At 46.5% G+C, this 16,176-nt stretch overlaps 1 protein-coding gene across 11 annotated transcripts in view; it reads right to left on the bottom strand.

Annotated features, from left to right (window-relative positions):
- TRIP12 (thyroid hormone receptor interactor 12) overlaps positions 1-16,176 on the bottom strand; it is a 175,188-nt gene that overhangs the window by 116,980 nt on the left and 42,032 nt on the right. For all 11 annotated transcript variants that reach the window (XR_006274455.1, XM_038416259.2, XM_038416257.2 and 8 more), the window contains exon 2: positions 14,851-14,997. Coding sequence is in view for 10 of the 11 variants with exons in the window: in XM_038416259.2 (XP_038272187.1) it covers positions 14,851-14,948 (98 nt within the window). In the remaining variant the exon portion in view is untranslated. The remainder of the gene's footprint in view (positions 1-14,850; positions 14,998-16,176) is intronic.

Below are 16,176 nucleotides of genomic sequence, written 5' to 3'. Positions count from 1 at the left end.
GAGCGCGAAAGGAGCATCTGCCAGCAGAACGAGGATGCCGACACAAAAGCCCAATGCTTCGGCAGCAAAGCACAGATCGGCTGATAAGCATAATGGCGCGCTAAGCGGATTCTATCCAGGCACTCAGCCAGCTAGGTGGAGCACTACTGCGCCCATGCCTGCCCCCCCCAAAGACCTTGTCCCAAAACTCTTTCCCTGGTGCCCCCATGTCACCTCCAACCCACTTTCCCCAACATCCAAGTTCTTACTGCCACCAGCTGCCTCCAACACTTTTAGCTTCACTACCCAGCCCTGAAAACTATGGCACTTACGCACTGCACTCAACCCCCATCACTATGCAGTATAGCCATCCTGAAGTGCAGCACTCATTGCACAGCACTCCAGACAGGAAGGCTAAGTATGAGAACAGGACTACACAAATCTGTAAAAAGAAAAAGGAGTACTTGTGGCACCTTAGAGACTAACAAAGTCTGTAGCTCACGAAAGCTTATACTCTAATAAATTTTGTTAGTCTCTAAGGTGCCACAAGTACTCCTTTTCTTTTTGCGAATACAGACTAATACGGCTGCTACTCTGACACAAATCTGCGATTGTACTGTTCCCCACCCCAACCGCTTGCCCCTTCTGTTTTCCAAGCAGTTGTGTTTCTTCTCAATAAATCGACTTTTTGGCTTTGAAAACATTCTTTATTATTGCATAAAGTAAACGATACCTTAGCTCAGGAAAGAAAAAGGTACTGCAAGTGAGCCTAGCGAAAACAGATTCCTACTAACATTGGAACCACTGCACTTCGCTCCTGCGCAGGGCACCAGATATTACTCGTGGCTTTCAGCCTCAAATTGCTCCCTCAAGGTATCTCCAGTCCTTGCAGCCCTGTGCTGGGCCCCTCTAATAGCCCTGCTCTCTGGCTGTTCAAATTCAGCCTCCAGGTGTTGAGCCACTGAGTTCCATGCCTGATTGAATCATTTACCCTTTCCGTCATAAGGGTTATTGAGGGTACAGCATGCAGATATAACCGCGGGGATGCTGTCATCAGCCAGGTCCAGCTTCCCATACAGAGAGCGCCAGCGGCCTTTTAAACGGCCAAAAGCACACTCCAGTCATTCTGCACCAGCTCAGCCTGTTGAACTGCTCCTTGCTGCTGTCAAGGCTCCTTGTGTAGGGTTTCATGAGCTATGGCATTAAAACAGGGTCTTCAGGGATCACAACGGGCATTTCGACTTCCCCTACAGTGATCTTCTGGTCTGTGGGGAAAAAAGTCCCAGTTTGCAGCTTCCTGAATAGGCCAGTATTTTGAAAGATGTGTGTGTCATGCACCTTTCCGGGCCAGCCTGGTTAATGTCAATGAAGAGCCCACGGTGATCCACAAGTGCCCGGAGAACCATAGAGAAATGCCCCTTCCAATTAATGTAGTCTGAGGGTAGGTGGGCTGGTGCCAGAATTGGAATGCGTGTGCCATCTATTGCCCCTCCGCAGTTAGGGAAACCCATTTGTGCAAAGCCATCCACAATGTCATGCACATTACCCAGAGTCACGGTTCTTCTGAGCAGGTTACCAACCGATCAGTAGCCGTTTGGGGTTGCCAGTCATGTTGCCAGCAATCTGGAGTTGCCAGCTTCCAGATTGCAATAGCCATCCACTTCTCCACCGTGAGAGCGGCTCTCAATCTTGTGTCCTTGTGCTGCAAGGTGGGGGCGAGCTTCTCAAAAAGTCCCATGAAAGTGGCTTTTCTCATCCGAAAGTTCTGCAGACACTGCTTGTCATCCCAGGCTTTCATGACGATGTGATCCCACCACTCAGTGCTTGTTGCCTGAGTCCAAAAGGGGCATCCTACAGTGGTAAGCATGTCTGTGAATGCCACAAGCAAACTCGTGTCATACGTGTTACTCGAGTTGATATCAGAGCCCTCACTGTCACTTTGGATGATAAGGAATAACTCGACTGCCAAATGTGACGTGCTGGCAAGACTCGTCAGCATACTCCTCAGCAGTTCGGGCTCCATTCCCACAGACCGAAAGGGAAGACAGAGGGCGTAGTAGGAAAAAAGTTGAAAGATGGCGCCAAATGTCAACGGAAGCACAGAGACTGCTGGGATGCAAACCGATGCATCATGGGGCATTGGGACAGGACCCAGAATGCCCTGCACCCCCTGTCCCTTTCCCACAAGCCACAGCACCAGAATGGGAAGAGGTGCTCTGTGGGATAGCTGCCCATAATGCACGGCTCCCAATGCCGCAAACGTGGCCATGCCAGTGCGCTTGCAGCTGGCAATATAGACAGACTGCAGCGCATTCCCTACTAAGCTCTCCGAAGGCGGGTTTAACTCAAAGCGCTCTACATCTGCAGGTGTATCAGTGCCCCTAGATTGTTCATGTACCTGCTCTACACCAGCAGGAGAGAGAGCATAGAAGAGCTGGTGTAGCGAGCACCATTGGTGTAACTTATGTCACTTGGGGGAGGGAACACCCTACCCCCGAGCAACATAAGTAATAACAAAAGTGGTAGTGAAGACATGGCCTAAGACATTAGAGATGCAATTTTCAATTACAAGTCCCATGTTGGTTTATTATATTAAACTCACCTAGCTTTAAATGATATTTTAACAATTGCATATAAAAAAGTTAATACTTTAATACCCCCAATTACCATCAGAATTCTTTGCAACCTCATAGAGCTGTTAGGCAGCCACTCCACAATGTTTGTGTCTGATGGATTACTTTCACTAAAATAGCCTCTTAAATAGCCCCTCTAGTTCTTCTTCCATGAAGGTTTATGTATAGCTTGTCCACAGTCTCCTTATCTTCATGCCTCCCCCTTTCACATCCTGGCATAACTCCTCCCACGGGCTTTCAGGACTATACAGATTGATGTGATCTAGTGTGGCAGTAATCCATGCAGTGCAACTATTGTGAAGCATCTGGTACTGGCCACTGTATACAGAAAATACAAAACCCATAGTGGAGAATTATGGAATAGCCTGACCATAAGGGAAAAAGTCTTCATAACTTCATTGATTAATGGATGACTTTGACTTGGCAGTATATCTAGTGTAAAAAAATTCAGTGAAAAAAGGTTATGAATTTCTTTTAATAAAAATAGAGCTGGAACACCAACTCCACTCTGGAGAATGAAAATTTATATATGCTGTTTATTTTTTTTAATTGTATTTAAACTGTTCTCCTCCACATAAAGGGAAAACTATGCCTCTAAAATAAACTCAACCTCAAATGATATCATGGCAGTATATTCCAGAGAGTATAGTTCAGCAGTACTAAAAAGTAGAATTTGGAGATTTGTCAGCAATCTGACCTGTAAATTGAGGGGAAGAAAAGATGGGCTGAATCCAAGAGGCTTGAAGTTATTTTGTCTCAGGAGTTGGTGTGCCAAAGTCTAAGTTACAAGTGCTCTCAGCTACTATTTCTAGAGTTTCAGAATGAGAAAAGAGGTTTAATTTTTTAGAGAAAAAATTGGACTTTAGTCTGGAAACAGTGGCTTATGAGACAATGAACATGACTGCACTGGAGGGAAGTATTCCAAAAATCCCTGCAAGATGGACTTAGTGCAACTGAGTCTTGAGTGTTTTTAAATGTAGAATACAATTAAGGATTTTAGGCACAGAACCTCCAAGGGGTCACTATTGTGGTTGGTTGTCCAAATTGAAAATCCTTTTCTATTTAAAGAAATAGATTTTCCTCATGGCCAGCTTTCTGCTTCACTGCAGGATCTCTCGCACTTCAGCAGTGAAGTCAGTAGCACTCAACTATCCAGGCTGCTGGATGTAGTGATTTCTGGTCTGGATGAAGTGATATTTCAAGACAATCTGGAGTTATTATATCTAGTAGTAGTACAGGAGGCTGACCAGATGTATTAACCAGAGTTGTCCATCAGGGTCAGTCATCAAGATCAGTGTGTTTGCATCTCTCTCTAGGATTCAACAAGAGGGGTGGATATTCTTACATGAGATCTTGATCCTAAGTATTGGGAGTGGAGGGGGAGAAGAGGAGACAGCTTGCAAGGATCCTGGGATCATGACTTCGCTGGAGCAAGAGTGTAGCCCTTTAAGTGTTGTCTTTGCTAGCAAAGAATCTGTAATTGGATTTCCCCCACTACCAAACTTCTTGCTGATTCCTGGAAGATGAAGCATTAAGGTAAACCCATGAGGACACCATGTCTATAACCTTGATTGCCTCCTGACAGGATGATGAGGGGGCACCTTCTTGTTTACGTAACATATTACAGATCTGTTTGAACATCTGTACAGTAGAATTCTTTTGAACCGTTAGGAACACTATACAAGCTAATCTGATTACTTGTAATTCTAACACATTTGTGTAGTCCTATCTTTTTGGGAACAAAGTTACTTGGATCTTCACATGGTCCAAGTGTGCACACCTCAGCCTGTTCCTAATGCATCCATGATCAGTGTCTATAGGAAGTGAAGAGTACTCCCGTCTGAATGTTCTTGGGATTATGTAGTCACTGGACTGGTGGTCCATGAGACTTAGGACCACAACTCATACTCATCTGATACCTCAGGGGGAGATGCATTCATTACATGGTTGGCTGAAGTCCATGTTGGTGAACTCTGGCTAACAATGTTATGTATGTGTAAACTTGTATGTGGTGCAGAAATCTCAAGCAGGTTCTTACTGTGGTTGATGGATTCCTTTTGATATTGGTAATTACTGTCTGAATAGAGTGAAACCTGTTCTTGGGAAGACATACCTTTGTGGATTTGGAGTTGATAACTACTCCTATGAACAAATCACTTTTGTAATCTACCTTGATGTCCAGCTGCCTGAACAGGTGAAGGACAGATCAGAGCTGTCCTGATGAAGTTTGCCTTTGACCATCCAAAATAGATTTGGATATATGTGAATGCCCTATCTCTTCAAACATGTAGCCACTATAGCTAGGCATTTCTTTCCTATCTCAGGGCTGTGAAGAGCATAAATGATAGAGCTTTATATGGTATTGGTAGTAATTGGGAAAAAAAAGGAGGACTAATGGAGGATATAATAGAGGTCTAAGTAAATAAGGAAGTGTAAATTACTCCTTCTCATAACACAGGGCCCAGGGGTCACCAAATGAAAAATAGGCAGCAAGTTTAAAAAACATAACAAAAAAGTATTTCTCACACAATGCACAATCAAACTGTGAAACTCCTTGCCAGAGGATGTAGAAGGCCAAGACTAGATAAGTTCATGGAGGATAGGGCTATTAACCAGGATGGGCAGTGATAAAGGCTGGGGACACTGTTTGCCACAAACTGGGAAGGGGCGACAGGGGATGGATCCCTTGATGATTATCTGCTCTGTTCATTCCCTCTAGGGCACCTGGCATCAGTCACTGTTGGAAGACAGGATACTGAGCTAGATGGACCTTTGATCTGACCCAGTATGGCAGTTCTTAATAATTGGGTCCTACTATAAATCCCAGATACTTCCATATTTCAATTCATCTGGCACACAGGAAATAAAAGTCTTTGAGAAAGAGCTACAAGCCAGTCTTGAACCTGAAGGGATGATTCAGGATGGCAAAGCTTGCCTCAGTCTGAGACTGCGCATATATATTTGTTCAATACTCAGTCTCCTTAGGTATAGGATAGGACAAAGACACCCTATTTTTCTGCAGAATAAGGAGATACCAGGAGTATACGGATCCTCTTTTATTGCTTTTTGTCTTGGCCTGGAAGCCATTTCTTTTAAGTTTTTCATGAGTAGGGTTCCTAAAGAGCGACAGTAAAGAGGGGTGGGTAGGTAGGGACAAGAACTGAAATTAGATGAATTAGCCTTGACAGTTTCAGTACCCATCTGTCAGTCAACTTTGTATCCAAGCAAAAAGGGGGAAAGCCAGCATCCCAATGCTAGGTACGAGAATGGCTCTGGTCTTATCTGAGCATGGACTCCTGCTTCAAACCTGCTACCTGGAAGCAGATGAAGACTGGCCAGCAACTGAGGAAGACAACTGTCACCTCTGAATGACAACTTTTTTCTAGGTGGAAATTCACAGAACAGTTGCTAAGGGTAGGTGGGAGTCTTCCCTTGATATCTAGGAAGTGTGTAATTTGTGATTCAGGTGGAGCTGGGCAGTGAGCCAAGTACAGTCCTCTAAACTTTTAAGAAATTTAACACATGGGGTCAGTGCATGTGCTTAATAGGTCTGTAACCTTAAAAGGATAGAGTCCTCAAGTGTTCTTTCCACCACATTAGAGAGGTCAGATTTTTAGCCATGATGCTCTGTGCATAATTACTGCAGTGGCCATGGATCTAGCCACTGTCTGATGCATCCATGGCTGCCTGTAGAGATTTTGCGGCAGAATTCAATCTTTGCCATTTATGGTTTTCAACTCTGCTCTGGATTCCTGAAGGACATTGGCTAGAAAGGAGATAACATTACCAACTTGGATAGGGTACTTTGTAAACAAGGCCTGATATATTGATATTTGTAGCTGGAATGATGCTGACCAACAAGCCACTTCTAAAAAGATGATATTTCTTTGGGTCCTTGTTTCTGGGGTCCTTTCAGACTGTAATTTTCTCATGGACTGGAAAAACAACTAATGAATCTGGTATTATGCACGTGTAAGATTGGTCCAACCTCCTTTGGGGTACTGAGTGGAGAACAAAGTTACAAACACTTAGCAGATATTAGTTGGTTCATCCTCAATAACTGGTAGTGGTATTCTGGCAGGAGTGGAAGAATGCAAAGTATCAAAAAGTTAGTAATCTTTATCATCTTCAATCATCGAAGTCTCTATTTCAAGGGTCTGAGCTCTTTCAGAAACTCCTGGAAGCCTCCATATAGTCAGGAGTCGAAGAAAGTGACAGGTCATTGGGAGGGGATGAAAGGCATTGCTCAAAAAGGCTCAAGACCAACTTATTCCTCCTTTGCCAACTGTTCTTGTTCATCGAGATAATGGTCTGGCAAATGGTGCTGAATGGACATGAGCAACACATCTCAAAGAACAACCGTTACAAACAGTTTTTTCTTTGAGTGCTTGCTCATATCGATTCCATTCTAGGTGACTCACAAGTAGTATCTGTGGAGGTGGACTTGGTGTTCACACCTTAGCGGCTTGCAGTACTGTTCTACTGAAGCCAGCATCATCCTGGGCCTGCTGGGTAAGCATATAGTGGGACATAAAGGTATGGACCGATGACCAGTTGTCCTGGTCCTACAGATGTCCTGAATAGGCACTTGGGCCAGAGAGGCTGCCAAAGATGCTTGCTCCCTGGTAGAGAGTGGATAGTGACAAATCACCGGGGGTTGCACCTTGGCTTGATCATAACAAAGCGAATGCAGGCAGTGATCCAAGAAGAAATTATTTGAGCGGATACAGTGTGACCTTTTGTCCTGTTGGCCACTGCGATGAATAATTGCATCGACTTACAGAATTGTTTGGTCCTGCCAATGTAGAAGGCTAGAGACCTCCTGATGTCCAAGGCCTGTAGCCTGCACTCCTCCTCTGACTTATGCAGCTTCAGGAAGATGACAGACCGGTAAATAAATGTCTTTGCTCAAATGAAACTGAGCGACTACATTGGGAAGAAAAGGCTGGCTGCAGTCTTAGCTGGACCTTGTCCTTGAAGGCCGTGTAATGAGGTTCTGAGATGAGTGCCCAAATCTCAGATACCCGTGGCGACGTCGGCCTGCCAACCAGGAACGTGACCTTCCAGAAGAGGACAGGAAGCCAGAGGCTTGAAGGGGAGACCTGTGAGCCACAACTGCACCAGATTCAAGTCCCAGGGAGGAACAAGATCCCTGGTGTGTGGGTAAAGGCTCTCCAGGCCCTTAAGGAATTTGGCAGTGATACCTTGAGAGAAAACTGACCTTTCCTTGAGTGGCATGTAAAAGCGTGAGATGGCTGTGAAATGGACTTTGATCTACGAGAGCAACAAGCCCTGGTGCTTGAGATGCAGGAGGTAGTCTAGAATGAGTTGCAACAAAGCTTGCTCAGGATGAACACCTTTATCTGCCATCCAGCAGGTGAACCGCTTCCATTTGGCCAGGTAGGTCACTTTGGTGGAGGGCTTTCTACTTCTCAACTGGATTCTCTGGACCTCGGTTGAGCACTGCCCCTCCTATACATTTAGCCACACAGCAGCCAAGCTATCAGATGCCGTGCCGCTAGGTTTGGGTCCAGAAGACTGTCATGGTTCTGAGCGGCAGCTGGAACGGGGTCACCACCAAGAGGTCCAGCAGAGTGCTGAACCAGTGTTGGCATGGCCATGTTGGTATGGCCATGCTGGCACTAGGAGGATGGCACTCACTCTGTCCTGCTTGATCTTCAGGAGGACCCTGGTCAGCAATGGCACCAGAGGGGAGGAATACATCAGAGCCCCTGACAATGGGAGCAGGAAGGTGTCTGACAGGGATCCTCTGTCCATATCCTGAAACAAGCAGAAAAACAAAAAAAACAAGTGGCATTTCCTGTTCTGCCTGGATGCGAACAGGTCCATCCAAGGAGTTGCCCACTTGTGGAAGATAGAACTGACCACCTCTGGGTGAGGGGACCATTTATGGTGAGACAAGGAAGTCCTGCTGAGGCAGTCTGCCCAAGCATTTTTGGCCCCTGGGAGGCGAGGCGCTATGAGATGTCTGTTGTGCTGCAGACAGACGTTCCAGAGCTGGAGAGCTTCTCAGCAGAGGGCAGACAACCTGGCTCTGCCCTATCTGTTGATAAAGACGACTCTGGCCGTGTAATCCATCAGGACCCGAATCATCATGCCTTGTATGTGAGGCAGAAAGGCTTGGGAGGCTAGGTGAACTGCCTTGTGTTCCCAGATGTTGAGGTGCAGGGACCAATTGTGACTGGACCAACAACCTTGCCTACTGAGATTGCCCAGATGGTCTCCACGTACTAGGTCCAAATTGTCGGATACAAAAAAGAGTCACCAACGAGACTGGGGCCACGAAGGGGACTCCTCCCAGCACCGACACGGGATCTTGCCCCCCAGGTGAGAGACCATAGGATGCTGTCAGGAATCCTGATCCATGGTGTGCTGATTGGAGTTGGTCTGTGTCCCCAGCCATGCATATAGGGACTGGAGACAGAGTCACGTATGCCAGACCACAAATGCATGCTGCCATGTGACCTAACAGTCCCAGGCACGTGTGAGTGGTGGTGAGCAGTTGGGCATGCAGACATGGGATGAGGTCCACCATGGCTTGGAATAGGAGTCTCGGGGAAGAAGGCTTGGACCAGAGTAGAGTACTGTCTTGATCTGTGCAATGCATTGTACTGGAGGTAGGGTTGACTCTCATTTATTATTAGGCCCAGGTCATAACAGATGGAACAGACCAGATGAAGATACCTCTGCACCTGATCCGAGGACCAGTCCCTTATCAACCAATCGTTGAGGTACGGGTAGATTTGGACTCCCTGACGTTGCAGGTAAGCAACCACTGGCACTATACACTTTGTGAACACTCTTGGGGCCAACAAGAGACCAAAGGGCATCGCCATGAACTGGAAATAGCACTGGCCTACGAAGTATGAAGTGGAGGAAGCACCGGTGCCCCAGGAAAATGGAAATATGCGTCCTTTAAATCGAGGGCAGCATACCAGTCTCCCAGATCCAGGGAGGGGATGATGGAGGCCAGGGAGACCATGCAAAACTTCAACATCTTGAGATACCTGAGGCAATACAGGGCTAGAATAGGTCTGAGGCCCCCTTCGGAACTAGGAAATAGCAGTAGAAGAATCCTTTTCTTTTCGTGTTCCATGGAACCCCTTCCACTGCCCCCAAGTGCAGGAGGTTTTTGACTTCCTGAACGAGGAGTTGCTCATGAGAAGGATACCTGAAAAGGGACAGAGAAGGGGGCTGGAAGGATTGGTCGGCTATAAATTGCATAGCATAGCCCGACAAAACTGTGTCAAGCACCCAGTGGTCCGAGGGGATACGGGACCAGGCCAACCAGAAAGGTTGAAGGTGGTTGAGGAAGACAGGGAGCAGATCTGGCGCACTGACTGGGGCACCATCCTTGGGCACACCCCCAAAATGACTACTTTTGGCTGCCTCGGTCCCTGAAAGGACTAGGCTGTGCACGGAGACGGAAGGACGACTAGTGGTATCGCTTAAAACCAGTCTCTGTCCTTCTTGTAGGAGCTGGACCGAGGAGCACCCCATGGTCTTGACAACAGGGGGCAGAACAGCTTTCTAGCCTGCTGAGGAGTATGCAGGCCTAAGGAGCGGAGGGTGGCCCAGGAATCTTTAAGGCCATGGAGCCTTGCATCAGTTAGCTTGGAGAATAGCCCTGTTCCCTTGAAAGGGAAAACCTGGAGAACAGTTTGCATCTCCTGGGACAGCCCAGAAGTCTGTAACTAGGAGCTGCACCTCATAGCTATCGCAGAGGCTACCACCCTAGATGGCGAGTCCTTGACATCCCAGACCATCTGGAGGGCACCTCTAGCCACAGGCTTGCCCTATTCTGCCAAGGTGAGAAATTCCTGAGCCCGATCATCAGCAAGTTGGAGGAGAGCCTCCCACAGATTTAAGTTGTACACCGGACCCTCGCTAGAATGTGGGATTTGGGATCCATGTGCGATACCAAATTAATGCGGAAACCGTGTTAAAATGAATTGCAATTAAAGTAATTAAATTTGGGATCCACGCCCGCGATCACGTTATATGCGAGTTCCCTCTATATAGATGTGCGTTCTAGCGAGGGTCAGGTGCATCAGCTAAGTAGGGCCTGATGATTAGATACCCTAAATTGGAGGCTGACTGTTGAATAAATCTCTTTCTCCCAAATAAGTCCAGCCTCTTGGCATCTCTATTCTTGGGGGTACCAGTAGCCTGGCCCTCTAGTTGACAGCAGACACGACCCAATATCCTGTGGGTGGGTGTGCGTACAGGTATTCAAACCCCTTTGTGGGGACATAGTACTTCTTTTCGATCTTCTTGGATGCGGGCAGAATGGAAGATGGGGTCTGCCATACACAGACTTGGCAGTTTTCACGACTCCTGGGTGAATGGACCATGCGACCAGGGCTGAGGCAAAGGAGAGGACAACACTGAAGTGGTTGGACTCCTCAACTAGCTTCTCGACCTCCAAATTCATGTTGGCAGCCACCCTCTGCTATTGGTTTGTGAGGGCCCCGTCACCACCTCGTCTGGGGACAAGGATGACTGCACTGCTAGAGGGTGGTGTCCCGTTGCTCAATTGGGAACTGCTCTGTGGCCTCCAGGGCCTCCTGTGAAGTTGCTTCGGACTCGGCACCACGCCCCAACTCCAGTGCCAGCTGCGCTAGGGGTAGCCTGTCCAATGCAGCCTGGGGGGAGTGGTGGAAGTATGGTGCCAGCATAACATGTACATCCCAAGGGTTCCAAGGATGTACTACTGGGCAGGCCATTGCTGTTGACCACATGCTGGTGCTGCAGGTGTCTTGGTGGGTTTCTGCCAAGGAGACTGTTCACTCTTTTGGGGGTGGGGTGGAGGGGGAAAGGGATGAACTGGCCCTCCAACCCAGACCACTGTCCTTCTGGTGACCAGGAAGGGGCTGTCTACCCCCGAGTCTTTCAACTGATCCTCACTGGTGACTGGTACAGAGGCAGCCAGGACTGGTGCCTGCCCAAACAATGGTACTGGGACCCCAGTGACTGGTGCCATGACCAAGAACGGTCCCATACTGGAGGCAGCTGATGCCTGGGAGATCTGCAAGGCGATGGCAATCAGCACCTTGGCGATCTCTGGAGGGAGGACTGACAGTACCATGAATACAGGGATTGGCATCATGACTCCAGAATCCCATGTGAATGCATTCTTGTTGGTGGGGACCTTGTCGCAGGAGATCTGGGCCTCCTGGCCGGAGACCGAGGCTGCGGTACCAGGATCGTTGGCGAAGGGGAACGATGCCTGCAGTCCAGGGACGGCAATGCTCCATTGTCTTTGGGGGCAACCCCATAATTGACTTGATAGTCAGTACCGGTGTCTTGGCAGGATCCACCATGCGGCCAGGCACCTGCGGTGCTGGTTGGCCTAAACTGTTCTTTGGCCACCGGGCCCACTTCACACGCAGATGGCCCTGTGATGGGCCAGTACCCCCTACCCCTGGAGTCGGAAACAGGTCCCTCTCTGGGCTAGGAGGTCTGACCATAGCGGTACCCCTAAGAGCCTCCACAGGGGGCACGAGGTCTAACACAGGTCCTTTGCCTGAAGTTCCCTTCTTGTGTGGTGCCTGTGAACCAGTCTGCTTAGACCGCTTCTTTGGTACCGGGGGGGGAGGGAGGGGAAGAAGAGAACAGTGTCGGGCAGAGTCCGCTGCTGGTGGAGCACTGCATGCCAATGCTGAAGTATTGGGCATGGAGTCAGAGTGCAAGGGCTCAAATGCTGGGTCAGCCTCCATGAGGAGGGCCCTAAATCAAAATGTCCCATTCCGAGTCCAGGAATGAACGTTTTTGCAGATCAGACACTTTTTCTATGAAAGCTTCTGGGGGAGTTGCAACAGCTATCGTGAGGGTCACTGATGGGCATCAGCTGGCTGCACTCTTAACATGGCTTGAAGCCTGAGAAGTGGGGCATGCCCCGCTCTGGGACAAAAGTCCTAGCTGGGACTCTAACTACTAAATTACTATTAAAAAAAACAACTAACAGCTAACTAATCACTCAACTAAACACAAAAGGAGAATGATCTAAACAGTGAAGAATAGCAAATGCTCTTGCTAAGACAGACCAAGAGCTCCAACCAACCATCACGGGCAATAGAAGGAACTGAGAGGCGTAGGGCCCGTGGCAACCTGATATACTGCCACATGAGCACAACACTCCAGAGGGTACTACAGCGGGCCCTATTGATACCGCTACAGCAAATATCTCCAAAAGCGGTGCACGTGGTCTTGCACGTACCTAGAATGGAATAGACATGAGCAAGACCTCAAAGAACTTCCTATTGTTTTTGACCAATAGGATGCAGGTCACCTCCTGGATGTAGGTCCCCAGTACATCCAACAGGGTCAAGGTGGAGTATTATAGGGATACGGCTGGTTCCACTATGACTGACCAGGCCATTGTCATGCCTGAAGAGGATGAGACAGAGCTCTGAAATTCGAGTCCCTGGTCTGCAAAGAGGCTCTCTCATTGATTAGTGTGATCAAAGAGAAAGTTTCCCTGATAAAGTGAGGAGAAAGTGTGCCCTGGTGAAGGAGACAAGGCATAAGCTCCCTGCAGAGGCGATGCTCTAAATTTAAAAAGGTACCAAGAAACCAGAACTAGGACATCAGTGCCAGAAACATAGTAACCCCTTCGCACACTGAAATCAGCCAGTACCATTAAGGTTTCTATTATCCATGCTGATGTCAGTACTAGTACCAATGTTGATACCGGTGATTCAAGATCACCAGAATTGTCAGGTATAGGTACTGAAAAAATCTTGTACCTTTTCAGTACAGAGCCACAGATTGAGAAAGCACCACATCTCCTTGTTGAATGAGCCAGCTTAGTGTTCCCTATTTTGTCTTAGGATTGGAAGAGGGGACTCTGTGTGAGAAGTCTCTATAGCTTGGTGTTTGGATCTCCCCTGCATTGGTGAGGAGCCAATATTGGTCTTCGCTGCCAGTGTGATCACCAATAAGGTGGTTTACAACTGCTCCAAATCCTTGCCTAACAGTGCCACGAATGCAGGCACAAACATTGGGTGTTGTGTGGTGCTGGCAAAGACAGTGGCTGACTAGGACTTAAGACCAGCTCTACCTTGAAGACTGATTCTTGTTCCTTGGGGTCCAAAGTGCCTTATTGATGGCTCAGGTTGCATCTTGAACAAAGTGAACCCGATTTCCTTGTCCTGGTCAAAAAGGAACAGCTAACCAAGCAACAGTCTCACACATTGCTCTCACCAAGACAGCAGACTATGGCCATCTGAATGTGGAATAAGACTGTTGCAGGGCAGGCATGTTTTGAAGCTTGAGAGCTTTGAATCCTCCATTCTAGGCCAAAATGGTGGCATAAAGTGCTGAGGAAAAAACTGTCTTTTTTTCCTCCCCCCAAGGTGTAATAAATTAGAGGTTTACTCCTTTCAAGATCCCCAACTACAAGAAGTTAATTCTGCTAAAGGTAGTGGGCAGATACTGCTTGTTCCATCTGACTGCCACTGATGGCAAGAGGAAATTGAGGAACAGTTGCGACCGTACTGCTATTTAGATCGTTGGATAGATCAAAACTAGCGTTAGTGGACCAAAGCGTGGCCAAATGCCTCCTTGACTACCAAGAAACACACTCTTCCTGTGTGTACAGCACAAGGCAGCAGTCCTCGTTAGTCAGTTTTGTATGTTGTCTCTTAAATACAGGAGGTGTTTTGAGAAACTAATCAAGCAGAAAAATATCTAATTTGAGATCAAACAGGCCTCGTCACGCAAAATGCTTTGACATCATACACGCAGTTGTTTTCACTTGCTAAGAGAGAAAAAATGTCAGTCACTTGTCCCATTTAAAAGGAGTCAGTTAACCTGAAATGGTGTTTACACAGTCTACCTGCTGTAATGGAGATATGTAAATAAATCCCATTTCAGGGTAGTCTGGGAGTTCACAAATCACTCTTGGGCTATGTGGCTCAGGAGAAGAAGTTATTTAAATTTTCCCAGATTCTGTGTCTAGATTTCATGGTAGCCGGAAGATTACATATAACCAGATTACGTATTTTATACTTCACCTGATCATTTCAGCCTACAACAGCACTGCAGCTGTAATTTGAATAAAACACATGTATGAAGTCGCAGCAGTTCCACTTATTAGGATTACAGAACTTGAAAGACTGAATTTAATAGCATCAAGTCATACTGTATTTACGTACTAATATATGCCTTTTGTTCAGAGTTTTTCAAATATACCTGTAGGTAATAGTGATCTTACCTTCCTCCTACTGTGTCGTCTTGTGGTTGGGCCCCGGCAGTGTTCCTCTGTGAACGTCGCAGTGACCCCCCTGGATTGTTATTAGGCCGGTTGGACATTGGCACCTCTCTCCTGAAGGGACATACCCTTTCTAGACACTACCATTCACTGTAAGAAAAAAAAGTCAATACACTTAGTTCAGACACAGAAAAGGATTCCTGAAGATACTTTTCTTACTTAATACAGTATCTTCATGGAAGGCTTAAGTCTGTTCCAAGTCAAGGGATACTCTAAAAGGTAACTAATATACACCGAGCAATAATGAGGTTTAGTCAACATGACATTCTATATTGGAGATTTTTCTAGAAAAGAGCATCACAAAAACTAAATGTTTTTGTGGAAAGACATAGGATACGGACTGTTTAAAACCCAGAGCATTTGTAAATATATTTAGGGAGAAATGCATTCTTTTTAGTGGTACCTACCCACATACACTATTAAGTTGACAACTAAACAAGTGTCCAAGAAACTGTACACTTCCTTATGGATGGAGGTGGCACAGTTGTATTGCTGCAAATTCCTGGGAGAAGGGATGCACAAGTGGAAAGAGAGATGCTTTACAAGTACAGTAGTTTAAAATGTTAAACTTCTGCATGTGTGAACTACATAAACATATAACCATTCAGCACGAGATGCAGTCATTAGCCAGAAATTGTTCAAAAATCAGATGAAATCTAATCTGTTTTTAGAGTTGTAAATTTAGTGCTCCCAACAATTGCTAGAGAAAAAAAAAAAGTTACCTTAAGATAATCAACTCAAGTAACACTTACTCAAGTAAAATAGGTACATGATGCCTTTATACTTCTTAAATTTTGAGAAGCCTACAACATTCTCAGATATCTTGCAACTTTCTAAATATTGCTTTGCCAATGACAAGACCCCATACTGCCCTGCCAATATCCTTGGACAGAAAGGTATTTTGAGGTTTATGCTTGCTCAGTTCCTAAGCAGAGAAAGAGGAGTACCTCATATTGTGGTAAATTATGCTATTTTGTGTTTATGTAGGCAAGCCGATAGCAATTGAACTGTGGTCAGTAAACTGGTTTTTATTTATGACTCAATCCATAATTTCAAAAATCAAAGAGGGGATTTGCAGGTAAAAAACAGCTGCAACAAAGAATACAGCATTACTGAAATGAAAGTAAAAAGAGGACAGGGAAACTGGATGAGGTCCAAAGCGTCACAACTTTGAACCACCATTTGGACTGTGGTATCTGTTAAAAAGATATTAAAAGTAGTGATAATTTAAGGGGAATTTTTAGCTCAAGTTATGAGAGCTGAAGCGGA

The sequence above is a fragment of the Dermochelys coriacea genome, chromosome 9 (genome assembly GCF_009764565.3).
Source record: "Dermochelys coriacea isolate rDerCor1 chromosome 9, rDerCor1.pri.v4, whole genome shotgun sequence".
Taxonomy (NCBI): domain Eukaryota; kingdom Metazoa; phylum Chordata; order Testudines; family Dermochelyidae; genus Dermochelys; species Dermochelys coriacea.
This window is presented reverse-complemented; position numbering and strand designations above follow the sequence as displayed.